Below are 27,378 nucleotides of genomic sequence, written 5' to 3'. Positions count from 1 at the left end.
GTGTGTGGGGGGGCGACTGGAACAGATATCTCACCTGTAAATATATTTGCTGCTTTTCAATGTGACGTTAGCTGACCTACAAGGACTCGGATCGAGGAGATGGAGAGACAGCCACCTTGAAAAACAACGATGGACATGTCTCCGACTGCTTTGTGTCTTTGAGGAGAGAACGGATCTGGGGTGGGAGGAGGGACAGGAAACTCAGGGGGAGGAGTTTCTGTGTCCGCGGAGCGAGGAAGAGGAGGAGGACGAGGAGGAGGAGCAGGAGGGCTGGAACTGCGTGGGACTGCTCTTTCCCTGAGTCTGACAGCTGCTGTGTCTCCCGCGGTGTCCCGCCATCGCTGCGATGGCCGACTGCCGAGCAAACAGGACTCCTGAGGAGCAAACATCAAGTCCAAGTCAGCCTCAAGCTCCACACTGTCCATGGCATCCCTTCTTAAAGGGACCATGACACTGCTGTTATGTATTCTTGCCTGTTTCCTACTAAGTAGCCAGGGTTCAAAATTAACTTTTTCGTCCACCAGCCAAATGAGTAGGTGAATTTTCAATTTTTACCAGCCACTTGCATATTTTACCAGCATTTGGCTGGTAAATGGTGCTAATTTTGAACCCTGCAAATAGCATGACAGTGCTGCCCACCATTGTCTTTTTCATACCCTAAATACAGTTTATAGTAGGGATGCACCGAATCCAGGATTCGGCTTCAGATTCTGGTATTGATATTGAGATATCATCATATTGAGATATTGGACTTTTTAACGGGGTTGGGGTTCTGCCGAACATTAGAATTTGTTTCCACTGAACCGAACCCTACGCTTGCACTAGGCTTGTTCAAGTAGGTGGAGCGTTCAATGCAGTAGGCTGTGAGAAAGTGAAAATGGAGAAAAAGTGTTGTTTGGAAGTACTGTCAGTCAAAAGAAGGCCTTTCAAGTCCAGCTACATGTTCAATTTGCAATGCCGATTTGTCTGGTGGTGGTGAGGACCCTAAACAATACACAACATGGCCGCTGTTACAACATTTGGTATGAAACATCTGAAAGAATACGAGCTGTGCATGAAGGAATATCCAGACAGCAGCCAAAATGCAGCAACTTAAACACTGTTTACTTCATTCATGTGTTTACTGTTTTCATGGACTGAGGATGGGAGGAGGGATTCGGTATTCGGTTTTGGATTTGGCAGAATCTTAACCAGTGGATTCGGTATTCGGCCGAACCCCAAAAATCTGGATTCGGTGCATCCCTAGTTTATAAGATAACCTACTTGCAGAGAATTCAAATTTGTGTAAGGTAATGTAAGGTAACAATGATTTAGTGTCACAAACATTTTTACTGTTATTTTAAATTCTTTCAGACAAAGCTGCTCAGTTAGTAAACTTCTGAAATGAAGTCTGTTCTTTATTATTAAAGCTTTTTTCAACACTTTTTTGATGATGTTTGACTTTTGTTTTTCTTACACTTTGACACTATGACGCTTTTTTTTTAATGCTTAAGACACTTGTTTTGGCACTTTTGACTCTAGCTAATCTGGTTAATAATTTACAATTATGGCGTTGTGAATCACTCACTACGTTAACTACGTTAGTTGTCGAGCACAGATCAAGGTCCCATAATGCAATTCGAAATGTAATTAAACAGAAATACAACTTTGAAGCAGGTTCTACCTACACTTTCTGTTAGTCATACAACTGTAAATACACAGATATTTCTTAGCGTGTGTGCCTAAAAAAATGTAGCTTGAGTTCTTTTGAAATTCCATCTCCAAATGAGAGTTACAATATGTATTGTAGTTATGGTTCCATGAATTCTGGCCGACCTCCAGAGACTGAACGCAGTACCTGGATTTCCACCATCTGTGGTGTTCAGGAAGAATGAAACTGATCTCTACAGCGTCAGAGTCAACAAGACTTTGTATTTTGGAGGTGTAGAAGGCAACCTTGTAGATTTTTCACAGATTTTCTTTTTATCTAGACCAGGGGTTTTCAACATGTAGGGCAGCCTAAAGCCTTTATACATACCTTTTCAATGCATAGATTACTAAACTATTAAAATAATTGTTCCCATGATTTTATAAATCCTGTTTTAATGTTAAACATACATCTGTGGATGGCTACCTTAGTGATTAGCTTACCTGTAGGCCAGTAAGCCTATCATCAATGGGTTTTTCCCATTTGTATTTGCTAATAATATGTTAGATACATGTTATGACATTTTAGTCTTTTTTCTAAACTTTCAAAAAACTAACGATAATTTGGCGGCCCACCTGCAGTAACTCTGAGGACCCCTTGTTGAAGATCCCTGATCTAGACGGCAGAATTACTGGACTTTCGCTGGGAAAAGGCAAAGTACTGGCTGGGACCAGGCTGCGTGTGAAATATCATACGGTGACTGTGCATAGAATTTACAACTCAAAGCCTTGATGTGGCTTTAGTGTTAAATTGCTCTTTGAAGTCACTATGTGCAGGATTAGAAAACGCCCTGCTGTATTGTCCTCCAGTGATAATATCAAAAATATATATGTATGTTGTCAGAATCATTTGAAAGATGCAATAATTCAAAATATGTTTAATGGCTTAAATATAATAGTTTAAATACTAATATTGTAACTGCAGTTTTAACAGAGCAGGCCTTTCCACTACAAGTATGTTCAGCAGGTCAGTGAGTGTGTATAGTTAAGTTTAGCATTGAGGGGAAGCATTGTTACAATATATAGTTAATATTATATGTCATGTACTTTATTTACATAACATCATCATTTGGTCTGGTTTGACTACTGCTACTACTGTCTACTTTGTACTGATGTCATCTATTGTATTTCTTTCCGTCCTGGAGGAGACATCCTCCTCCCGAGGCTTCTCTCTTTTTTTGTCGTACGCTGTGCAGGTTTGTGATTATTATGACAATCAATAAAACTGGTTTGACTTTGTATGTACGTAAATATAACAGGTGATCAAAACTTCTGGGTAACTGAATAATTCTGAAAGAAAAGACAAATAAATAAAAAAACATTTAAAATGTGAAAACCAGAGTTTTGTACATTTGAATTTGACATTTTAAGTATTTTACAGGCTGCAGTTTTATATACAGTAGATAATACAAAGACATCTACAGACCCGATCATGAAGACAGATTAAAGTAAGTGTCACTCAGATATGATGTGACGGCCACCGGGCTTATTCCCTGACATGAATGGCATATGTTAAAGCGGAGAGGCAGTAATTACCTCAAGACACACACACACACACACACACACACACACACACACACACACACACACACACACACACACACACACACACACACACAATAGGCAGGCACATAAGACAATAAGCCCCATCGACCTCAAATCCACAGGCCCAATTTTGAGATATTTAACTTTTTTAACTCTATTGGACTGCCACTTCATTACGATGGATTTTATAGCAAAGACATCAAATTGTGTAGAGGACTAAGCACCAGGGTGCTGCTATAACTTATTGAATTTCCTGCCTGCAATTACATCAGCAAACGGCCCCTCTATTTACCTGTGTAGACAACTCCATTTATTTCTATTGACATGTTGATGCTGCTAATGCCGTTGGTAGACAGGTTCAATGCGGTCTCTTGTCTATCATCTGTCAAGAGAGGAGGCAGAGAACGAGAGAGAGAAAAACTCAATAGGAGCATTTAGAAAGGGAACAGAAGAAGCAAGAGGAGCGCCCGCTGGAGTATTGGTGATAATTCAGAGAGTGACAGGATAAGGAGAGCTTTATTAAAGAGTTCTGGGAGAGAAAGAACTGTCAAAAGATGTTACAGCCATTTGTACATGTCAGTTATGGATGAATCCTATAGCAGCACTGGCTTGGAAAAACTTGTATAAATGTGACTGGTTTATGGAATAACAGAAATGTCTTAAGTAATCGCAGCGGGCTGCTGTGATATCAAACCATCTGTAAACACAAATTTATCCGTCTAAGTGCATCTGGGTGGAGACAAATAATAGTGTTTGGATGTAATCTTTAAATGACAGTGTTTATATGTGAGGGCCAGAGCCAGACGACCAGCGTGGGAATTAACCAGAGAAAGATTCTCACTCATTTTTCCATCACGTATCAAGTGCAAAGCCCGCTATTATGACTAATATGAGAGAGGCAGTGATGCAGACAGAAATGATATCACACTTGAGCAGATAGGCCCCTTATTCTTCCTTTAGCCTCTATCATTAAGTCATATGTGACTTATGGCTTGTCACGAGCCGTGCTGGCTGCAGCCACAGCCCAGCAACATGGGCATTTTTACTCATGACAAGCTAGATTCTGCCTGTGGTCAAGAAGTATGAACTATTTCTTCATAACAATCTATGGAGCTGAGCTTCAAATTACACATGTTATATGATGAACTATGTGCACATTAGTGGTGCAGGCGTTCCACAGCTGGATCCCAGACCGCCTCTCTGGCAGGGTCATTAGCTGGTTTTGACACACCACCCACTTCAGTAGACACACTGTCATTTGAGTCTGATAGGAGGCAGCTAACAACCTCAACATTACACTCACACCTGATTTTAAATTATACATCAAAATCAGGTTTGTTGAATGTTTTGACAAATACAGAAGATTTCATCTCAGACATCACTGTTTTATAGGGCTGGGTACCCAATTCAATACTTTTTAGGCTCCGACCGAATTGCCTCTAAAGTATTGAGTATCGAAAAATGCCTCGTCATTCAATACCCAATTTCAATACCTCAGGAGTAAATCTCATCAGCGTCGTTGAGCCAATCAGCATGCAGCATGCTTCTACCAAGATCCAATGATGTCTGTGATTGGCTGTCTAACGTTACACGTCGTAGAGACACGCAGGAAAAACTCGACGTTACACAGAGACGGCTCACGTAGTCGGAGCTGGAAACTAAATTTAAAAAAAGATTTGTGCCGTAATATGTAATGTTTGTTAAAATTGATTTTATAAAATTGGTATCGAAAAAAGGTTCTGGAACCGGTACTGAAGTCACAGTATCGTATCGGTATCAAACATTTTTGAACGATACCCAGCCATGTTTTATATTGTATATTATATACTGTATGAGTATAACATTAGCCTAGTTTGTAAGAAATCTCATCAAAAGATCAAAATACTCTCTAAATACTTTCTGACTTCACTGTCTCTGGCTCTCAGCTCCAAGCCCACTGGTTCCTACTGAAGATATAACACATAAATATATAGTTTATTTTTTCTTCTCTTTTTTAAAAGGCTCAGTAATTTCCTAGAGCTGGTCACTGTAGCTTTTTCTTTTATATCAAACATTACTCCAACAGGAGGAAATCGTGACTTTGTTTGGGGACTATTTTCAGTGGCGGATGAATCCACATTTGGTGCTGTAGTGAGTATTTGTGGCAGCAGGACAGTGTGTGTTGTTGAGTCAGAATGAAGTAGAGATGTGTGTGTTGATGGGGATGGATGATGATGATGATGTCAGCCAGTGCAGCAGTGTGGCTCACTGATGAGTTTTTGTGGCACAGAGGAAGAAGAGATATCAGGCACAATACTTGTTAGCAGATACATTCAGTGTTGATTTGGGTCTTTTCAGGAGATTTGTTGACAATAATCAAAATATATAATCATCAGACTTGTCCTCGACTGTGTAGAAATAAACATAGTATTGCCTATAAGTGTCTAAGGTACACATATGGTATAATAGCATAAAGGACAGCCTGTTGTCTAGTCTCTACTGTTCTTTGCCCATTTGGCTGCATGCAGAGGAATCAACAGACAAACATGATGAGCTTTAAACCTGAAGATTCCCCTTCTGTTTCTAAATTCTCTTAAGCCTCTAATATAATATCGGCCATGTCATACTTCATTGCCAAAGCCATGCAGACTCGACGATAGTTCTTACTGGGCCATAGAGTTACCATCGAGGACACAGAGGTCATGTCCTCGGTATTGTTTCAGGGAATTTGGGGGTTTTAACAACCAAAGGACAAGTTTACATTCTACAATTACACACAAATTGCAAATTAAAAAAGTGGCTTTGGGAATGAAATTATGATAAATGTACAGACTTTTTCTACTAATTGTTGGGTTTGCAGTGGAAAAAATTAAACTCATGACCTCAGTATTCAACCCGTTCTCACTCCCAACGCATAAAACATCAGATCAGTGCCTCTCAGCGTCAGATACCGATGCAAAAATCCACCTTTTTGCGTCTGTATAGAACGCACGGGCAGAGCAGCAGCTCGCGGCGCTGTAAGATGACGTAGTATGCCCACCCACCATCTTTTCCTAAACCTAGCTGTATCGTTCTTGTGCCGCATGTCAGTTAAACGTACGTCCCGACCCAGAATGTCAAATAGTGACGCCAAGAGTCCCGACCAAGCGCGTCTAAATAAGATGCTTAAGGAGACTTTTTGTGTCAATAACAAACGCCAAAGACACCTGACGTGTATAGTGTTGCTTTTTGACGCGATGGGAGTGAGAATGTGTTGCAGTATTTCTAAAATGCTGGCCACACCAATGAATATTACTGAATTTCTGCAAATAATAAAGCTCCAGAGAAGAGAAAGAGAACATATGGACAGATCCGTGGACTCACCTCTGTTGTTGAGTTTGATGTTGAGGGGCAGCTGCGTGGCCATGGCCAGCAGGTTCTGCTGCAGGGCGTGTTGCATCATCCTCTGCTGCTCCTCTGCCACCATCATCATCTTCTTCTCTGGTGGTTCACCACTCTCCAGCTTCTCTCTGAGCTGTTCCAGGGCCGCGGCCTGGACGGCCTGGGCTGCGGCTGCCTGGGCGGCCACGGCTGCTGCGTGATGGCCGCTGGGTGACATGGGGAGGGCCAACCGGCTGGGCAGGCAGCTGGCCATCATGGATTCCTCTGGAGAGAAAAAGACTATTAAGAAGGTGATAGTAAATATCGATGATGTTTCATTTCCGGGATTGCTCCGGTGCTGCAGGAAGTCCCGCCGGATGTCCCTCATTTTCAGTCATTATCACCTGATTATATTACTCTGTGCAGTAAACTTTCACTATTTGTATTTGGTCTTTTATATAATATTTTAAATTACTTTCATAATGCATGTAGCACAGACATTTTCATTCCAACATTTCTGCTTTCTGGTGAAGTGGTTTTTAACTTGAGGCCGACAGTTTCTGCTGATTTTTAATGCAATGCCAATAACGGGGAGTTACGTTATTTTGTCACATTACCATTATGGCTAGTCAGCAGCTATGTCATTTTGAACTATGAGATTAGATTGTTTCTGGTGATTTGACATTAAAGTTGGATCATAGATCCAGCCAACATGCTAATGTGGGCTCCATATTTGCAGGTTGCCATACAATGTGGGGTAAATATGGTTTATCATAGGCTACTGTGATTATAGAATACTTTCTGTTGGTATTGCGGGCTGGAGCCACAGTTGTAGCCCACCTTGGGCCATATATAGCGACCAACAGAGGCACACATGGTGCTGATGATGACACAAACCCTTCAGTAACACATGATGCTAGCAGATTTCAATTGTTCAATTTGTTAATTGAAACAATTGATCATATTCAAGATCCAAACCGTGCAAATTAACTACACTGACAACACTAAGATAAGTTCAAATCAAATACACAGATTAGTCAGCTGCTTTTGTCTTTGAGGACCTGTACGGTAATTAAAGGGCCCCAAAGCTCTTCGCGGTGCTAGTGTGTCTCTGAAATTGGAGGTGCTATATGAGGAAGTCCTGCAAGATGTTTCCTCTTTCTGGAGAATGACCATACTACCCGCAAGTTGCATGAGTATGAATGAACAGAAAGGAGGCAACTATTGTGACATATATTTCTGATATGTGAACATACTGACTTCTTCTTAAGTGGCCGGGTAATCACGCAACAATTTCTCAAAAAGATGCTGTGGTCTCTGTAATACATCATGTGCAACCTTTTCTTGGACAAAGTATTCATAAGGAGGAAATGAGTCATCCCTCAGAGTGACAGAAAAAGGATTTGTTTATTTAGGATCTGGCCTGCTGATGGCATCATGACCAGAATACACTCTTATTCATCAGACCCGTGCCAGATTTTGTTTGCAAAAAGTTGTACAAAATGTGTTGGTTCACCCAAATTTAAAAAGTACACATTTTGAATGTGATCATTTAATCCCCATTCAAGTTAGCGGAGTGCTAAACAGGAAGTAGCTGGCTTGGCCAGCGGAAGTCTCTAGTGCGCCTGCTTTATGGGCCGCAAATGGCAGAAGCAGTTCCAATCATTTAGGTAATTTTATACGCGGTTTTGGCTCCAAAAGCTATAAACCAATTGGTGACGTCACTGCTGCTACATCCAGTATTTTTTGTGTATGAGTAGAACCAGCTGCATTTTAATTAATTATTGAATTAAAAGAGTAGCTGTGATAAAAAGAATAAGTGAGAGCAGCAGGGTGGTCAGTATGACTTGTAGAAATGATATATAATATATTTATACAGTACATTATAATGAAGGCAACAGGTACACATGGAGGAAGTGCTGGGTTTGCACCAAGAGCAAACAGGTGCAGCTCAGAAAACAGAGAGCCTTCTTACTAAAATATGATGAAATATACTTCTTCTTCTTCTTCTTCTGCGGTTACATGGTCACACAATACTATTTGAGACTTTGTGGTATCGTCTTATTTTATTGTGTTATATATTGTGTTGTCTAGGTGTACAAAAATATTCTACTTAAGTAAAACTGCTATTACTTTGATGAACTTTTATTTAAGTACAAGTGAAATTACCTGTATGAAAATCTACTCAATTAAAAGTAAAAAGTAGCTCATTTAAAATTAACTCTGAGTAAAAGTTACTTAGTTACTTTTCATCAGCGGGGGGAGATATACTTTTTTTTAATTTAAACATATTTAATATTATATTTATACTTCAGCGATTTGAGGGCTAACCCTAACTCAAAGCGAAAAAACTTGACAAAAACCTTGAAAAAAGTGACATACAACATAAACTCAAAAAGCAAACAAACAAATATAACATTTAAATTAGAGTTTTTTAGACAGATACTAACAACGTTAGAGACATTTTTTATTCATTGTTTTTTTTTTACTCCGTAACGGATGTGATTTAAAATGTAGCAAAGTACAATATGAAAACATACTTAAGTAAAAGTAAAATTACAGATTTTAAAAACTACTTCAAAAAGTAGAAGTACACAAAAAGAACTACTCAATTACATTAATGTAAGTAATTGTAATTTATTACTTTCCACCTCTGGTTTTATGTTACCTTTCTTGATGACAGGCACGTGGGAGATGTGGCCACTGTTGTGCGTGGGCAGAGACAGGTGGGACATGTGCATCTTTGGCGAGGACAGGAGGGTGGGGGTGCCCACGGGGGAGTAGCTGAAGATGGCCGAGCCGTAGCTCTGCCGACGGCCTTCCCGCCGGTTGCTGTCGATAGCTGCCTGAAGCTCCCCGGGGGAGCTCAGTCCCCGCTTTTCACATTCATACGGGTAGAGGTACTTCATATACCTGCAGGGATGAAGAAGGACTCCATGGTTTACTCGGTTGACTGTGTCACACAAGGGATTAGGTTGAGTTTCAACGTTTTCTTTTGGATTTGGATATTTGTTTTTTGTTTTCCTTCAATGCTGTAATAAAGTTGAACGTCTGAATATGTTTATTTCCGCTGGTGAGAATGCCTTTAACAGTATATGCACAATGTTGTTTTATTTAAGATAAGATGAAAACAAACCTAATTTATCCCGAGAGAAGTTGCAGTGCAGCAGTCGCAGTACAAAGTAGGAAAAGGTGTAAATATAAAGAGTGCAAATTTCTAAATCTAAAACAAAATAACAACTTAATTTTTCCTTCAATATAGATTAGTATGTTGTTCTTGCCATGCAGATACTTTGTATAACTGCAGGTAAATGGCTCCTAAAACCAGATTCATATAAATATCCGGCATTTAAATGATTTGAGGTAACAGCTCCCCTAAGGGTTATGACAGTATTTCAGTCCTGTGGGTATTGCCCAAAAATGCATTATCATTAGGGATGCACTGATAGCAATACTGAAAAAAATAGCTGGATTGCTAATCAGTGACAATGAGACCGATCTATTTAATACTATTATTATTATTTATTTAAACAAAAAATTACAATTGAGTACATGTATATCAATGTATGTGTTTGTAGCATTTTGTTAAGTTATTATTATTAGTAAATGAATATTTAACTCAAGCCTGATGTTGCCTTACACATCGGATCGGAACATCAGCCCATACTCAACGCCCAGGTTTCGGAATCGGTATTGGGACTGAAAAAGTCAAATCAGTGCATCCCTAATTATCATTCAGATCAAACAACCTCAACCTCAATCTTTAGTTCCAGAAATGTTTGTATCTCTTAGGCAATACGAGGTTATATAACATTTCAACCTAATCAAAAATATGTCATTGAATAATAATTACTAAAAACGTTTTTCCACATTACTCTTAAAAGACAGTATTGTGAGGTGAGGTTAGGTGTGCAAACAGTGCAGTCTAACAACACTGAGACTCCAGATTAAATGCCATGAAGAATACTATAATTACCATGAATCACAGCAGGGATTGGCAGGTAAAGACCACTCATATACCACTGCGGCAGGAAATGAAAATGACTGTGCTTTTCACCTGTCTGGGCAGGTGTAATCAAATAAGCCTTTAAAAGGCATTTCAAGAAAAGGAATGATCATATTTTAATCATAGCAGATGAATTAAAGCAACAGAGGCCTGAAACCAAAAATCACTAGGTACAATAAAAACAACCCAACATCTGATTCATCTCGGACACTAGAGCTGGAACAATTCACAATTCAATTAGTTGTCTCAGAAATAGTTGCGATTAACAATATAATTGTCTCTTTCAGTCAAATTTAAAAATATTTATTCATCTATTGGACGACGTGCCTTTAAATTTAAAGGAACACCTTGCCCACCTCACTTAGATCGATTACTTCATTTGGTTTTTTAATGCATCTGTCTTTAATTATCGACAATCAACCTGCTCTTGCTTCTAAACTTGACATGACACAATTCTTGTTGATATTTTTTTTTTTCCTTCTTTTTTCTCTCATGGTTTCTTACTTTTCTCCTCCTTAATGTGTTGGCTCCTGTTTGTGCATCTACTGTAAATAGCAGCACATTTGGGATGCATGCAAACTTATTGTGTATTTACTTATATATATATTCTTTTCTTCTTTTTTTATTACTACTTGAATTTTTATATGGGGAAGGGTCAGTTGGTGTTGGAGTAGTTAGGCTTGGGAGTGCTGTGTGTATGTGTGAATGTATTTTGTTTTTTGTATTTGCTGTTTAATTGTTTTAAGGACCCCCTCGGAAATGAGATGATTATGTCAAGGATATCCTTCTAATAAATACTTAAACACTTAAATATTTATTTTTTCAAACAATTATAGTTTGGAATGAATCCCAGGATACATCTTTTGGTTATATCCCTGTCATGTTGACCCAGATGATGTAATAACATAAATACACAGCCTATGAAGTAAACCATGCCTCTTTATTATCATAAAACATTGTATTTTTTTCTTAAATGAACATAAAATTGACAATTACCATTAACAGTCATACCTCTTAGGACCTTCCCCACAGCTGAAGAATAAAATCTGTTTTATGTCTGTTGTACAATCCCAAAGAGACTCGCGCCAATAACACGGAAGCTGATTGGCTGCAGTATAAGTTACAAGGTCTCATTTGTAGTCATAATACAGCGAAATTACGGTATATTTGGACTAGCGAAAGAAAGAACTACAACACCACGGACTGAAAAAAAAAAATAGCATTAGAGGTAGTGTTACGTGGACGTAAGAAAATTAAGACCTGTTTAAAATTATTTAAGACCTACAACACAATACTTGAGCGAATTTAAGACTTTTTAAGGCCTAAAATTTTGATTTTGAAATTTTAGACTTTTTAATACCCTGCAGAAACCCTGTATATAATTGTTACAGGCCTATTGGACACACACATGGAACACTTGTGGCCGACCTGGTCAGTGTGAGTGCAGGTTATCAGCCATCTGGGGTTATCATCTGTGCTCGTACTCACTGTGTTCGGAGAGTGAAAGCTGCACTGGTAATGGAGGTAGGGAGGTTAAGGCCTTTGGTGATCTCACGCCATATTTTCTTATTGATGACTTCCACTAAGCCGCCTTTTTCTGTGACGAGCTTGTAGAGCATGTAGAGATCCAACACCTGCTTGGCCATGATAGGAATCCGATTCACTGGAGTCCCTGCAGAAAGCAAACACAATATCCACAATCAATTCCATTAACTTTGGTTCCTCCCATCAATAGACTTCTGCACCTTCTTATAAGGCCAATTTATCTCTAGCCAGTCAAATGTCTGACAGCTCTGTTAACTGCAGAAAATATAACTTTAAAAAAAAAGTTTCTAATGTCTTATCTGTGCATCCACTGGAAACGGCTTCATCGATTATACATGTATTATTTCTATGACAGGATGAAAGGATCTCTGAACAAGTGATAAAACTGTTTCATCTCATTTAATTATGGAAGACGACAAACTTTAAAAAGCTGTTCACAAAAAGTAATTAACATTGGAAAGAAATAACAACATAACCACACATAGATTAGCCCAGACCTGTTTAAAACTCATAAATACAACCCGTGGTAATCTCCTATTAATGACTGCCAACCTGCCCCCTTATTAGCAAAATAAAGAGGCTGAGACAATAATTTGTATTTGCAATTTAATGTTAGGCAATAAAGAGAGAACGGCTGGCTCTTTGTGCAGATTCCAAAGTGGTTGACCCTGAGATAATTAACCTGCATTTTGCTGATAGAGTTCCATTGTGCCCATCGGATTTACCATAATAGCGATCAATAGCTGCAGAAATATAGTGCAAACAACAGCAGTGGGGCCTATACAGTGAGGGGGGAGGAGAGCTCTGAAGTATCGTCTGAGGTGGTAAAACCACATCAATTAAGGCCAGTAATTACGGCTTCATTTCGCGGTGCTGGCATGTGAACGAATGAGACACTATTAAAACAGAAGATTGATGTTCCCCTCTCCTCACGAGACAATGCCAGTAGTAAATCAGAAGCTGCAGTGCCTTGACATGGCTCTGTGGTGAAGACAGTGCAGGAGAGGCTTGATTGAGGCAAAAAATAATTTCAGCAGGTAATGAATTAACCTTCACAACAGGCATGAGGTTTATGAGTCGGTCTAAAGAAATGGCACAGTACAGTTCAAAGGACAACGTGAGAAATCTGATTTTATGAGAAAGTTCTACTTATCATATTAAAAATAATTGCAATCTTTTTGTCACTAGTTGTACATATTGTATAGTTAAGAATGTCTATGTGAAACCCTGACAAAACCCCTAAAGATACATAATGCAAGTTATAACTCCACAGTGGCCCAAATGTCCTCCCAACTCACAGCTCCAAAACTCAGTTATGAACTGTGGTGAGTTTTATAACCATCACCACTGACCTGGACATCGTGGCTTCTGCGTACAGATTGTTGTCAGTTGAGAACATGTAGGATCTTTCCAAAGACTCTAAAGTCATTCTACATAACCGATCACTGCCTGGAATGACAACACCAAGTAACATGCATGACAATAACTTGCGTTCCTGTAATTGAGTATTGTTTTTCTGTACTTCTACTTTATAAAGTAGTTTTTTAAAATCTGTACTTTTACTTGAACTCAAACATATATTTGGTTTGAAGTATTCTACTTTGCTACATTTGAAATCGCATACTGAGAAAACAAAATTTAATAAAAAAAAAAAAAGAAAATGCAAGGAAAAAAATCGCGAAACCCCGTTTAATTCTGCTGATGTTGAACCCAAAGGAAATGAAGTGGACCCCCGGCCATATTTGAGCGACCACTTCGGCTTCAAGTGCAAGAAAGGGGACAGCTTTATTATGCAGTGTAAGCTGAGTTTGCCCAGAGAGACCGAACTAGCATCTTATAAAAACTGACATCAAACTGCACAAGCACGTAGACTCTACATTGTAGAGGTAACGTTAAATAATACCTGTACCATTGCATTGGTAGTTAAAAAAATAAGTTTTCATAGTTCTCCTGGACCTGGACACGAAGGACACAAAGGAATTTTTAAGCCCTCATTTACAGAGGACAGCTGAAGACATGAAAGGGGAGAGAGAGGGGGGGAACGACATACAGCAAAGGGCCCCAGGCCGGAGCCCACGGCCGCTGCGTCGAGGAGCAAACCTCTATACATGGGCGCCTGCTCCACCAGGTGAGCTACCCAGGCGCCCCACGAAGGACTCTTACCACAGGGGCAATAGGTTCTCAGTGGATTCCACAAGGGATATATATATATATATATATATATATATATATATATATATATATATATATGCAGTACAGGCAGTATATATTTGAAGTGTTTGCTTGTAAAATTGAGAAAATGAGAGCATTTACTTTTTGACGTTATAGGGTATACAGTATACAAAGTGCAGTTAATGCAGTTCAAGAATTGAGTTTTACAGTAAAACAAAACCAGATCCTCACCTCCACCCTCCTCCTACAGCTTTAGCTTTATTTACACTGATTATAATGTGCATCCGTGCTGATCTATAAAACTATTATTTTGCTGAAGACACAATAGCCAACCAAACAAGGATTGAGGTAATAAATAAAAGCCTCAGCCTTTGTCTGACAGAATCTGAGGAGAGACAAGCCTCTTAAAACAAGATTTATGTGCTTTCAATACCGAGGGTGATGCATTTGGCTCTCTGATTCCCTGAAAGAGATATAAGGAATAAAAGAGTGAGTATGGAGGCCTTTTGTCAGCACAAACTATCTAATCAGGCCATGTATCATTATGACAATGAGCAATGGTGGACAAGGTGGAAGAAATCCACTTTGCACAGCGTCTAACAGTCGTCTTCAGTTAATCCCTCAGCTGCAAAGAGACGAGGATTTTGTAATTGGAACAATGTGGAGCATCAGGGCCTCTAGTAGTGCAGTAATCATCTTTATGCTTGGCTTCATCGCTGATGCGCTCACTTTGCACCTCCGAGCCGATAATGGGATGAGAATTTCTCCTCCTCATTGACTTTGCTCTTTTAACCCATGAAATGAACGATTAATGCAGCGCCACAGGGGAAACCAACTGTTTATCTACCTCCCAAAATGAAGACGAGGAGGGTGGGGGGGGTTGGGGGGGAGAACACAGGCTGACATACATCACCATTTTTTTCTTGTCAACAAACCCCATGAAAATACCCAAACAAGGTTAGTATTTGGAGTTTATCATAGGCTGATATGTCTTATAATGTAAAAATGATAGTGGTTTAGCAGCTAAAACCATGTTTACCATACTATATCATGTTAATATTTGCTAATTAGCACTACACCAAAAGTACAGCTGGGGCTGACGTGTTTTTACTTTTGCGGGTTTTTAGTCACAAAGCCAAAGTATTTGATAAATTAAAATTATGACGAAATCTAAGATGAAATGTCTGAATAAGAATAGTTTTAAAATAGCGTTTTTTTAATTGTGCTTGGCTCGAGAGGCCGCTATGTGGAGCATCACGGTCACAATGTCATGCGTGTATCAATACTGATACTAAGACTTTTTTTAACATTGGCTTACTTTGAGAAAAGTAAACATGTTTTTTCTACAAACCATTGGATCCATTTTAACAAAAGAAAGAAAAGTTTTCAAATGTTAACTAAATACTGTAAATACAGTATAACAGTTGCAGAGCATACACTAGCTGTTAGCTGTGTGAAGACTCCACTAAAAAACAAAGAAAGTCAACTCAAAGGTGAAAGTAGCATGCAGCAGCAAAGTAAAGAGGAATATTTAGTGTCACAGCGATCGAAGACTGCCATTTTTTAAGGTGACTCTCAAGTAGCCTTTTCTTCTGCCACATAGTATTCTTAAGCAATTAAGCTGGGAACAAAAGTTGACTTGTTTGAGAAAAAGTGCTGATGGTAGTCCTCCGAGATAATAATCAATTAATAACCACAGCCCGGGGCAACAGTAAATCACCCTGGGTATTTATCAACACACAAAGGAGGCCATCACAGCCATTGTCTGATGGTATCTCTCAAGGAGGATTCCATGTCTCTACTTCCAAGACTGAAAAACCATCACAAAGGGGTTCTGACCATCTGCTGCATGATTCAAGCCATCTAGGCTGTCTGACAAGAGAAAATATGTCGGTGAAATACTGCGCTGCATCGCCATCACAGAAGGGATGCAACAGAAAGCAATACACTGCTTGCCTTGTCTGGATTGAAGTATGAACAAATGCAATATATATTAATAAATACAGAATCTCCTTGGAATCATTTTCATGTAAGGAAACATGAGTCCAGGGATTGCTGTGGCATTAAAAACTGATTCAGCTACAGTGACTGAATGAATATTGAAAACACAATTATAAAATGTGTAATGACATTGAGAAACAAAATTTAAAGGGACAGTACAACTCAAAATCAACAAAATGTATTTTTCCTCTAACCTGTAGTGCTATCTGTCAGATAGTTTTGGTGTGAGTTGCCCAGTGTTGCAACATATCGGCTGTAGAGATGTCTCCATTCTCTCCAATATAATAGAACTAAATGGCAATCGGCTTGTGGTGCTCGAAGCATGTCTCTGTCCAGAAGTCATGACTCGGTTACTAAGATAATGCAAAGACCTGGCTGTAAACAGTTTCATGTAGGAACTATTTTCTTTTTACCGAAAGACACACCGCCGACCGTATCACCGCGCAGAGGGAAGCGTACTCATAGACGAGAGGATCGCGGATCAGCGTGAGATGTAAACATTAATGGCTGAGCAGTAACGGTAGCTAGCTCAGGTGAGCTAGCAGTATTGGTTAGCTATAAACTAATCTCCACAAGCAGGCAAAGTCGGACCACAAGGATGACATCATTTCACTAATCACTTCACTTCATCATATATAACTTAATTAATATATTTACTTTCTGTACTTATCCTGTAGCTTGTACACTTTTAGCGTTTCCTTGTATTGTTTTTCCTCGACTAAACTAAGTTTGGTTTGGAGAATCTCAATTAAAATCCATTTAGTCCAGCTCCAGGTTGTTCTTCCGTAAAAGTACATTAACAACTTGCCCAAGAGCTTATGCCACAAACTGACCATGGTGCTTAATTTAGGAACTCAGACTCACATTTACACTAAGTTAACACTAATTAACCCCTCATACTAGTTATACAGCTACAGCTATTTTACAGCAAGCTATTTTGCTGTAGGAAAATGTAGGCCTGTACAGCAGGCTGTGTTTAATTCGCAAGATAAATCAATCAATCATAATTAAAGTAAGATTAGCTGTGTTCTGACATAATTATCCAGAAAGGAGATCATTTCAATGTTTCCGTAGGAGATTGTGACTAATGAGATTATAAATATCTGCAAGACCAATGGTCACTCGAGACCAGCTCTTTCAGGCCTGGAGGAGGACTGTCCTCCAGTTGGGACACATATTCACTTTTAAAACCTGTCACTGAGCTGAGCCAAGGAGAATCCACTTAGACAATTTTATTTTAAACTGGTAGAGGAGGAGTAAATTCGGAAGAAAGGGAAAGAACCATGAGAACAATGGGCTCTGACTTTTTTGAGGAAACAAGCCATTAGCCTTTAGTCTATATCCTCAACTCTGGCTTTAGTAGGATGGTAACTTCATTATAAATTATTCTGTTAGTGGCTTAACACCTGACATCATTTTATCATGAAGACTCCCTGAACATGACATAATTTTTCACACTGTCCAGCAATTTCTCTGTGTTGCACCGGCAGATTTGTAAGGTTCTCACCAGGTAGCAGCTAGCCTCTGTAACACAAGCACATTTCGATTCAGATTTGGACCAAAGGAGGAAAGATCAAATATGTGTCTTAGAATGGCAACTGGGTACTGGACTTCCAATCCAACAGAACCCAGTATATTAAGTAAAATAACTGCAACTCCTCAACCCTCACCCTCAACACTGGCGTCCCACAGGGCTATGTGCTGAGTCCACTCCTCTACTCCCTCTTCACCTACAACTACACGCCTGTACATGGTTCCAACACCATTACCAAGTTTGCAGACGATGCATCAGCAACAGCAGGGGAGGAGGTCCAGCCTCTGACGCTGTGGTGCGTTACAACAACCTGGCACTCAACATCAAGAAGACACTTGTGATTTTGCATTTTAAATAAACTTAATCGTAGATTACTGTATAGGTAATTGGTCTTCACGATGACAATGGGTTTTGATTAATCAAAAGGCGTAAATGCTTTATTATCCATTATGAAAGAGATCTTTGTGTTGTTTCCTCTGATGAAACTCTTTTGAATTAACCTAATCCTGAGAATCAGCAGGTTCCCACATCGGATAAATATAGCTGCACACATCCTCGCACCCAAATGACACTGAGGGGAGCTTCTAATCATTTCATACACAACAAGACACCAAAGCTGGTAACACTTTATAATAACCATCACTTATAAACAGTTATTTTACTGTTAACAAACAATGTAATTAGTAATTAGTAATGCTATAATGTGTTATGTTAACAGTGTATTGTAGTACACATCCTAAACATTTTTTATATTATATTAAGCATTTGTAAATGATTACTAACTGACAACCGTCAATAAACATTATCTGGATGCTTTTATAAAGTTGCAATTGAAGATTATAAGACCGTGTTAATGGGTAATAAATACTTTGCACAGCTTTTCTAAACATTATTTATAGATATTATAAGAGCACAAATAATCAATAATCATCTATTTTATCGATCACCAAAAAAAACATTTAATGGGGCCATATAAATATTGCTTGATGCTTTATAAACCACTTATTAATTATTATAAGCATTGCTTGCAACTTTATACTAGCCATCCAAATAATTTGTATAATGTTTACAAAACAAGTATTAACCATTGACAAAGTATTATCTATATCAAGATTTTTAAACTAATTATTTTATATTACACTAAACTAATGATAGAATAAGATCAATCATAGCATTACTAATAATACGCAAACATTATACATCATCATTTCATTGTTTGTTGACAGTAAACTAACTATTAACTAAAGTTTAATTTTATGACTTCATGACTTTCCACCCAGCAATGCCCATGTTCTGTGTTTTGGATTGGCAGCAACAAGGCACTGAGCCACCAGAGTGTACACCATAGGCAGCTGATATTCACCTAGTATAATCTCATAAGCAATATGACACAATTAATACAGTCATTAACTTTGTTTATTGTCCCAGACAGGATGTTGCTCCAGAACCATTTCTCCAGGTTGATTGGTGAATTAAAAAAGCTGAACCATCATAAACTCTAAATGCAGCACACGCTCTGGCACCCAACTTCAGCACACGCTCAGCTGCTCGCTGTCTAAACGCACCGCAAGGCAGCACATCCCTGAGCTAAATGCTCTTCCTTATATCACAATGTTGTTCTTAATACATCTGCTACAAATATTAAAAAGAAAAATTAATTGTTGTTACAGTTGCAGTTGGTTAATAAAAAAATCAACATTGGATGAACATTGGTAATGATTTTTGAAGGCACTGACAAACAATGTCATTCTGCTGATCTGGGGTCAGATCAGAAGACCCTGATATGTGTCATTTTGGAAGACCATGACAACTTATGTATTTTGTCCTTAAATTTTGGGGGACGTATTTAAGTATAAACGAACACAATAGGCTAAGTTTATGCACTGTGAACACGAAAATTTACAAAAACTTGACATCTCAATCTTACTGACAATGCGGACCAAAACAGTAACATAGTAACATTCCAGTTTAGTATTTTGTAATGCTTTGGTATTATTGTAGTCTGGATTCAGACAGCCAATAAATCAGCAATGTTAAAGGAGCACTTTATTTTGACACTTTTCACTGGGATCTGTGCTCAGCGAGCCAGCCTGGCTGGCATTTCTTTGTCACTACAGAAGGACAGTGATGTTTTCAGGAAACATTGATTGGGATATTTGGAGCAGTCCACTTTGCTCCCAGCCGTCAGATGCGAGCGGTGGAGATAGGCGGCTGCTGATCTGCTTTGCACTGACAATGTCTCCCTACACTAAGTCCAAAATCAATCTTTAATTGAACACTCCAACAACAATCCATACTGTCTCTAAATCCAAGTGACCACCCAACTACATCATTACTTCATCAACGTGTGCTTTCCTCCAGCTGTCACAGCACACAGCTGGACTGTGGGCCAATGGGACGCTAGTTTTTGGGATAGTCCCATGGCCTTCATATATACAGTACAGTGACATGGACCTGGGTTATATGGAGAAAATTAAACATAATGATATACTTGACCAAATACATTGATGTCAATATTGCAGCGATATTGTAGGGTTGACTATTGGTGCTTTTACAAAATATTACACAATGAGAGTTTTGATAAATAATCACCAATAATGTATGATACAATGACTAAGTGGGTAAAGGCAAATAATAAAAACGCTACTTATTATGGCGTTTTTCCATGACATGGTACCTGCTCCACTCGCATCGACTCTTCTCGTCTTTTTTGGTTTTCCATTATGAAAAAAAGTCCCTGTACCTGCCAACAGGTACTTTTTTCAGTATCACCTCCGTGGAGGTTCCAAGCGAGCTGAGGCGATACGAAAAGGTGACGTGAAAACCTGCAGACTACTGATTGGTCGGAGAGAATCGTCACTAATCACTGCGTCATCATTGCTAGTGACAGAGGGGGGTGTCCTGAACAAACCCCCCATTTTTTTTTAAGTTTAGCTGCCTCCAGCTTCTTTAGAAACTAAATGTGTCTTCTGGCAAGCAGCCACATGTCGAGAATCAAAAACAACACACCTTCCACGTTCTGTGTGTGTGTCGCGTTAGGTCACAGCAGTTTCCTGCGGCGTCGCTATGACGACCAGCCACGCTCGCCTCACGCATGAGGCGGTACTAAAATACGGTACTAAATCTGCAATGGAAAATGGAGGACGGGCCACCTGAGTCGGGCCGAGCCAAGCCAAGTAAAGCTGGTACTAGCAGTGGGTAAGCTCCATAATAAGTCTGGTAAGTACATCACTTACTGTAATGCAGCCTTTAAAACCAGGAAAAGACAACACTTATATATTACGATATCCAAATTGAAGGCGATATCTGAAACATATATTGATTTTGATATATTGTTATCCACATATTGCCCAGCCTTACAGTGATGTGTCAAATCTAAAACATCGATTTGTGTTCTTTCTTTTACACTGAAACACATTAGTTACATGTGTACAGTATACACTGCAGCTGGCAAATAACATGTTATGTTAAAATACAAGCAACTAAAGACATAATAACTGGTATTTACTCCGACAATTTCACTCGCACTCTCAACAAAATTGTTAATAACATACAGTGTAACACATGAGTAAATCTCAGAATATGGAGAATATGAAGCATGAATGCTTGTTGATTTATTGTTGCTGACTGGCCACACTATCTTTCCATATTAACCCTGGTTCTCTCTGACACGTTGAAGTTTGACGGAGGGGGTAACATTTGGCCCGTGTGAGTTTCATCTTCAAGTTTCCACCTTTAATGCATTCCAACTCTGATAGCATCAATGCTTGTGCCTATGATAAAGATCTATCCAAATACTGGGGATATAGATCTGGATTTCAGCTGTTAAATTATCATAATTGAATATATTCTAGGCAAAATACATTTAATGTTCCCATATACATTTCTATTTTAAATTACATTTACATTGCACATGGGACCATGCTGTGGTTAAACATGGAAATAATAAAGTTGATATGAAACTTAAACACAATTCAGATGATGTCATAGAATTCAATTCCAAGTCCATTGTATTGTAAGTCAAGGACAGGCAGGTGAGGACAAATGTTCCTGTAGACATGTAAAACATTGTTTACAGAACAAGGAATTCAAGATAACAAAAGCATGGCACGCTAACCGTGCACTCCTAAAATAGACAGTCATTGTAACTGGTAGTGCCTGCTGGGTGGTCAACTTCCTCATATTATGGAAGGGTCTAAACACGGATCTATTTCCCCAACAAAACCAGCGGCTGCCAGCACAATCTTCACACACCATGGTACAAACACACCATTCCACTGTAAGTGGCCAATAAAAGCAGATAAGTCATGATGTTGTGAGGAGGCCTCTGAATGCCACGGTGTCTCCCAGAGAAGAGGCTGATCCCATCTGTGCTCACAGAGGTCACTGAGGGATAAAGGAACGCTACAAATACTTGTTCTCGTCTCTTCCAGCAGGTCACAGAGATTTAGGCTACAGTTACATTGCTACGTTAAAAAAAAAAAAAAAGGAATATCTTCTGCTACGGTTCCCCCTCTCATTCCCCCTGCTCTGGGGTTTTCCCCTCTCATTCCCTCTGCTCTGGCTTTCCCCTCTCATTCCCCCTGCTCTGGCGTTTCCCCCTCTCATTCCCCCTGATCTGGGGTTTTCCCCTCTCATTCCCCCTGCTCTGGCGTTTTCCCCTCTCATTCCCCCTGCTCTGGTGTTTCCCCTTCTCATTCCTCCTGTTCTGGTGTTTCCCCTTCTCATTCCTCCTGTTCTGGTGTTTCCCCTTCTCATTCCCCCTGTTCTGGCATTTACCCCTCTCATTCCTCCTGCTCTAGCGTTTTCCCCTATCATTCCCCCTGCTCTTGTGTTTGCCCCTCTCATTCCCCCTTGCTCTGGTGTTTCCCCCTCTCATTCCCCTGCTCTGTCGTTTCCCCCTCTCATTCCCCCTGCTCTGGGTTTTTGCGTCTCATTCCCCCTGCTCTGGTGTTTCCCCCTCTGATTCCCCCTGCTCTGGCATTTCCCCCTCTCATTCCCCCTGCTCTGGTGTTTCCCCCTCTGATTCCCCCTGCTCTGGCATTTCCCCTCTCATTCCCCCTGCTCTGGCATTTCCCCCTCTCATTCCCCTTGCTCAGGCGTTTCCCCCTCTCATTCCCCTTGCTCAGGTTCTCCCCTCTCATTCCTCCTGCTCTGGTGTTTCCCCATCTCATTCCCCCTGCTCTGGTGTTTCCCCTCCCCATTCCCTGCTCATGTTTCCCTTCTCATTCCTCCTGTTCTGGTGTTTCCCCCTCTCATTCCCCCTGTTCTGGCATTTACTACCCTCTCATTCCTCCTGCTCTTAGCGTTTTCCCCTATCATTCCCCCTGCTCTTGTGTTTGCCCCCCCTCATTCCCCCCTGCTCCGGCGTTTCCCCTCTCATTCCCCCTGTACTGGCACTCCCCTCCTCATTCCCCCTGTTTCAGCTTCCTCTCATTCCCCTGCTCTCCAGGCTTTCCCCTCCTCCCCCCCCGGCTTCCCCCCTCATCCCCCTGCTCTGGCTTCCCCCTCTCATTCCCCCTGCTCCATGGCGTTCCCCCTCCCATTCCCCCTGCCGTTTCCGCCTCCCATTCCCCCTGCTTCCTGCTTCCCCTTCTCATCCCCCCTGCTCTGGTGTATCCGAGCCCCTAAACCGGAGACATTAGGAAACACTTGTGACACCGACACAGTGACTCCTCCTGATTGGGTCTTATCGGTCACAACGTCTCGTTCTCTGAGACTAAAGCAACAAACGTTACCATGGTAACTACTAGCAGTGGGCGGAGTCTCCACGCTGCCTCCTGTTTATGTCCAGTATACCAGGATTTTGATGAGATACAGTATTTTGGTTTGGGAGTGTTAGTTTAAACAGAGATTAGTTCTTCTACTGGACATAAAAACACCGAGATCACTTTGGGCTCAAACACTTAAAAACCAAAACGGAGCGGTGGAGATGGAGCCTTAAATATTTTTACTGTGCCTCTTTGGAACGGGGATACACTTCCCTGGACCTCTAGAGATCAGGGTGAATGGCGTCTAAGGTTTCTCAACCTGCAGGTCACACAAAGTCTGTTTCTTTTTTTCTTTTGTGAAATACAGAGAGCCTAATAATAAAAAAAAAATCAAATCAAAACTTTGAACACACAAAGTGAGCTCTGGTATGGCTGTTACCATAATTAGTTACCAATTACTGAAATGTATCAAAGCATTTTATACATGGAACATGTGCCTGTAAAGGACAGGTATTAGTAGTATTTATTTTTGCACAATAAGATCAAGGCAACAGGTACAAAAATAGAAGAAAATAGAAAGACAGGTGAGATTCATTTTTTTAATAATTACATTTTTAAAAGCCACTCAATACATAACAATTGGGATTTTTTGGCTGGTGAGTGAAGCAAATCTACCAACCACTTGCATATTTTACCAGCATTTGGCTGGTAGATGCTGCTAATTTTGAACCCTGTATTTAAAAAACAAGCATATGAAAACACCAAGGACATAAAAACATTTAAAAAGGTTAAAGAGTCAAACACCACAAATCTGTCCAAATATATAGCCAACTTTTGGAAACACTGGAGTCCATGGGCTTGTAAAGTGTGACTGGTTATCAGCTGATTGATTGATTTACATATTAGAGAATACAGGGAAAAAAAACTACTTTTAAAGGTTGTATTGTGAAGAAATGGTTTGGTAAAAGTGGAAAGTACTTACCTCGTTTCTGCATGAAAGTAAAAAGGTCATCAAGAAACTCTTTGCGCTTCTCATCATCATCCAATTCATACAGCTGAAAAAGACAGAAAGAACAAAATCTGTTCAAAATGTATTAAACATTTTCACCAAAGAAAATCAAGGACATGTGGGATGAGTGGTACACTTAAAAAAAAAGTAATTATTCCATTTTGTTTTACAGATTGTTTCTGTATTTAAAAAAATTAATATTAAATAAATATTTTAAGAATTACAAAAATAGACTGACTTGCCATGTCTATGGTAAAAGAACATTGAAAACCTGTAACTGTTAATAACCATACAATTATTTTTTTTTAAAGAAATTTCATTTGTTTGCACATAAAAATAATTTTAAAATACATTTGCAAAATAATCATTTATCATAATTTCACAAATATTTCATCTCTAATAAATCAAACTGTTAAATTCAAGTTTAATATTGTAAATAGATTTCTTAAGTTAGGTAAAATTTGTGAATAGAGAAAATAGTTTTAACAGGTGTAAATATCCTTCATTAAACATTACAAAGACAAGAAATACACACAATTTAATTGGAAATTGAAGCTATGCACTGTATTTTAATTACGGAAAATAACGGTATTTTATTTTCTGTTATTTTACCAGGTTTTTTTGGTGCCCCAGCTGCCAGAATATTACTATTTTTTACAGTGTAAGTAGGTGAACAGTTGAGGATGATGGTCGACGCAGACGAGGAAAATGAGTTCCTCGGAGACGATGTCAGAAACACAAAGACTCCGGGCCGCTCTGCTGCTAGAACAATATCAGGAAAAGGCTTTTTGGACAGGAATAGCTTTTCCACATCTGGGCGCCTCAGAGAGGTATGTCTTTGTCAGCTCGGACCAAATGCCCATCGCGTCAGCTTTTCATATTCAACCCCTTCAAGAAGCTGTGCACCAACATACAGAATGCTCAAGTCCTGTCATGTTGGCTCTGAGTTGCCCACAGCTGTATCTCACTTTGAAATTGTATCGAGTGGCCGACAGGTGCAGCCTGAGTTAATGGAATCAAAGAGGGACAGTGTTTATGTAGTAGTCTGGTATCTATTGTTAATCCCTCTGTCGTACATTTATACATTTATATATAGTTATTCTCAGGCTTTTAACAAACTACAAATAGTTATCTTCCTATATTGTCATTTTGCTGATTAACTTTTGTCTTTTGTTGTTTTTGTGTTCTTTCTGTGTTTTGTTTATTGTACAGCACTTTGGTCAACTGTTGTTTTTAAATATGCTTTATGAATAAATTAGGATCTGGAATTTGGATTTGGATTTGGAATCCCTCTGCTGTAGTTTAAGGGGCTGCTGCTGTTTTGTGTTGTTTAAAAAGAAAATTGGGGACAAGGAAAATAATTGTGAATGGAAAGTGATAAAGTTCTGTAACATCTGTCCTGTCATAATATAAAAAAAAGAATGGTGAAGGTAATTCATTCAAAGTGCAAGGTGCTTTTAATATTTTTTACACCTCGTTTTATGAAACTGAAATCAAGGTAACACCACAACAGTTTTAAAGATGCCCAGCTGAAATAACGGATCACAGACTATTGTGATGGAGATTTCAATCTATGATGAGTCTGTTAGTTGAACATGAAAATTGTGCTGCAAAGGCAGAATTCACACATTCTATATCATGTCACATTTACACCCACTTTGCACCGTGCTGCCCGATCAGCAAAAACACAACCTCGACAAAAATGACACACTGCCACTGTATTTACACCTCCGCTGGCCTTTTACTGGCACCCAACTTCACTTGCTCTTTGTATCGTATTGTATTCTACAGTACGACAGTTTCAACTTTTTCTCTGTTTGTCTGTTTGTCTCATGCACATGGTCATTATCTGGCTATTTTTTCAGAAAAACAATAAAAGGTAAATGTTATCTATCTAATAGAACAGTGGTCTTCAACGTGTTTAGGCCAAGGACCCCTTAACTGAAAGAGAGACGATGCAGGGGCCCCCTACCACATCGCAAAAATTTTATTTAATTGTACAAAAATTTTATTTAATTGTACAAAAATTAACTGGGCCTACAATAACGTGTAGAGCGGCCCAAAGCCTTTATATACCTCTTTTTTTTTTTTTTGCATAGAATACTAAGGTATTAAAATAATAATTGCTGGCATGATTTTATTAATCATGTTTTAATGTTAAACATACGTACATGTGATACAGTGAATCCTTAGAATGAACTGTGGATGGCTATCTTTAAGCCAGTCAGCCTATGTTCAGTGGGTTTTCTTCACAAATTCGGAGCAGTTTGGACAGCGTAGGATATTGGATATTAATAAACAGTAAATAAACTACTAAAAAAGTACTGCCATAACATCTTCCGTGTCTATCCTTCACAATAAAAGCCCAGTGTAAATTCACCCAGAGCACTTTGCTAAGAGGAAACTCAATCAAACGGCATTTTTGCATACACAAATAAACACAAATAAAAAAATATTATTTTAGTCTTTTTTTGTTTTTGTAGTTCCTGTCCGTGCCATGTATTTGTGCTGGAACATCTGTAATATGTGTGCATTATGTATAATTACGGAATGCAACACTAAATTGTTGAAATTGTTGTCAAAGTGGTGAAGATCTTTTCTTATCTTCAGTTGCACTGTGTTGAGCTCTTCTGGCCGCTCAGTCATATTTTCTTTATTTGAAAAAAACAAGGTCAATATAAAGACTGAGAATACAACCCTATAATATCTCAGCAGGATATCTCCTTGTGTCTGTCAGCCTGGGGCCCTGTGTATATTTTAGTAGCACTAGTTTCCTTATTGGCATACCCATTATGCTCCTCATCCTGCCCTATTCACTGGGGCAGCGGCG

General features: G+C 39.3%; 1 protein-coding gene across 2 annotated transcripts in view; it reads right to left on the bottom strand.

Annotated features, from left to right (window-relative positions):
• The window catches only part of arid3c (AT rich interactive domain 3C (BRIGHT-like)), an 87,629-nt gene continuing 60,251 nt past the window's right edge, over positions 1–27,378 (bottom strand). Inside the window, exons 3-8 of one of the 2 annotated variants that reach the window (XM_039803625.1) lie at positions 24,522–24,594; positions 12,065–12,248; positions 9,239–9,483; positions 6,574–6,855; positions 3,524–3,613; positions 1–374 (exon numbers count right to left, since the gene is read on the bottom strand). In XM_039803625.1, the coding sequence (XP_039659559.1) occupies positions 202–374; positions 3,524–3,613; positions 6,574–6,855; positions 9,239–9,483; positions 12,065–12,248; positions 24,522–24,594 (1,047 nt within the window). In that variant the 3' untranslated portion in view covers positions 1–201. Of the gene's footprint in view, positions 375–2,155; positions 2,977–3,523; positions 3,614–6,573; positions 6,856–9,238; positions 9,484–12,064; positions 12,249–24,521; positions 24,595–27,378 lie in introns of those variants that run through there. The other variant, XM_039803627.1, reaches the window with a different exon arrangement.

This window comes from Perca fluviatilis, chromosome 6 (genome assembly GCF_010015445.1).
Source record: "Perca fluviatilis chromosome 6, GENO_Pfluv_1.0, whole genome shotgun sequence".
Classification (NCBI taxonomy): domain Eukaryota; kingdom Metazoa; phylum Chordata; class Actinopteri; order Perciformes; family Percidae; genus Perca; species Perca fluviatilis.
The sequence above is the reverse complement of the archived record's forward strand: the minus strand, read 5'-3'. Positions and strand labels throughout refer to the sequence as shown.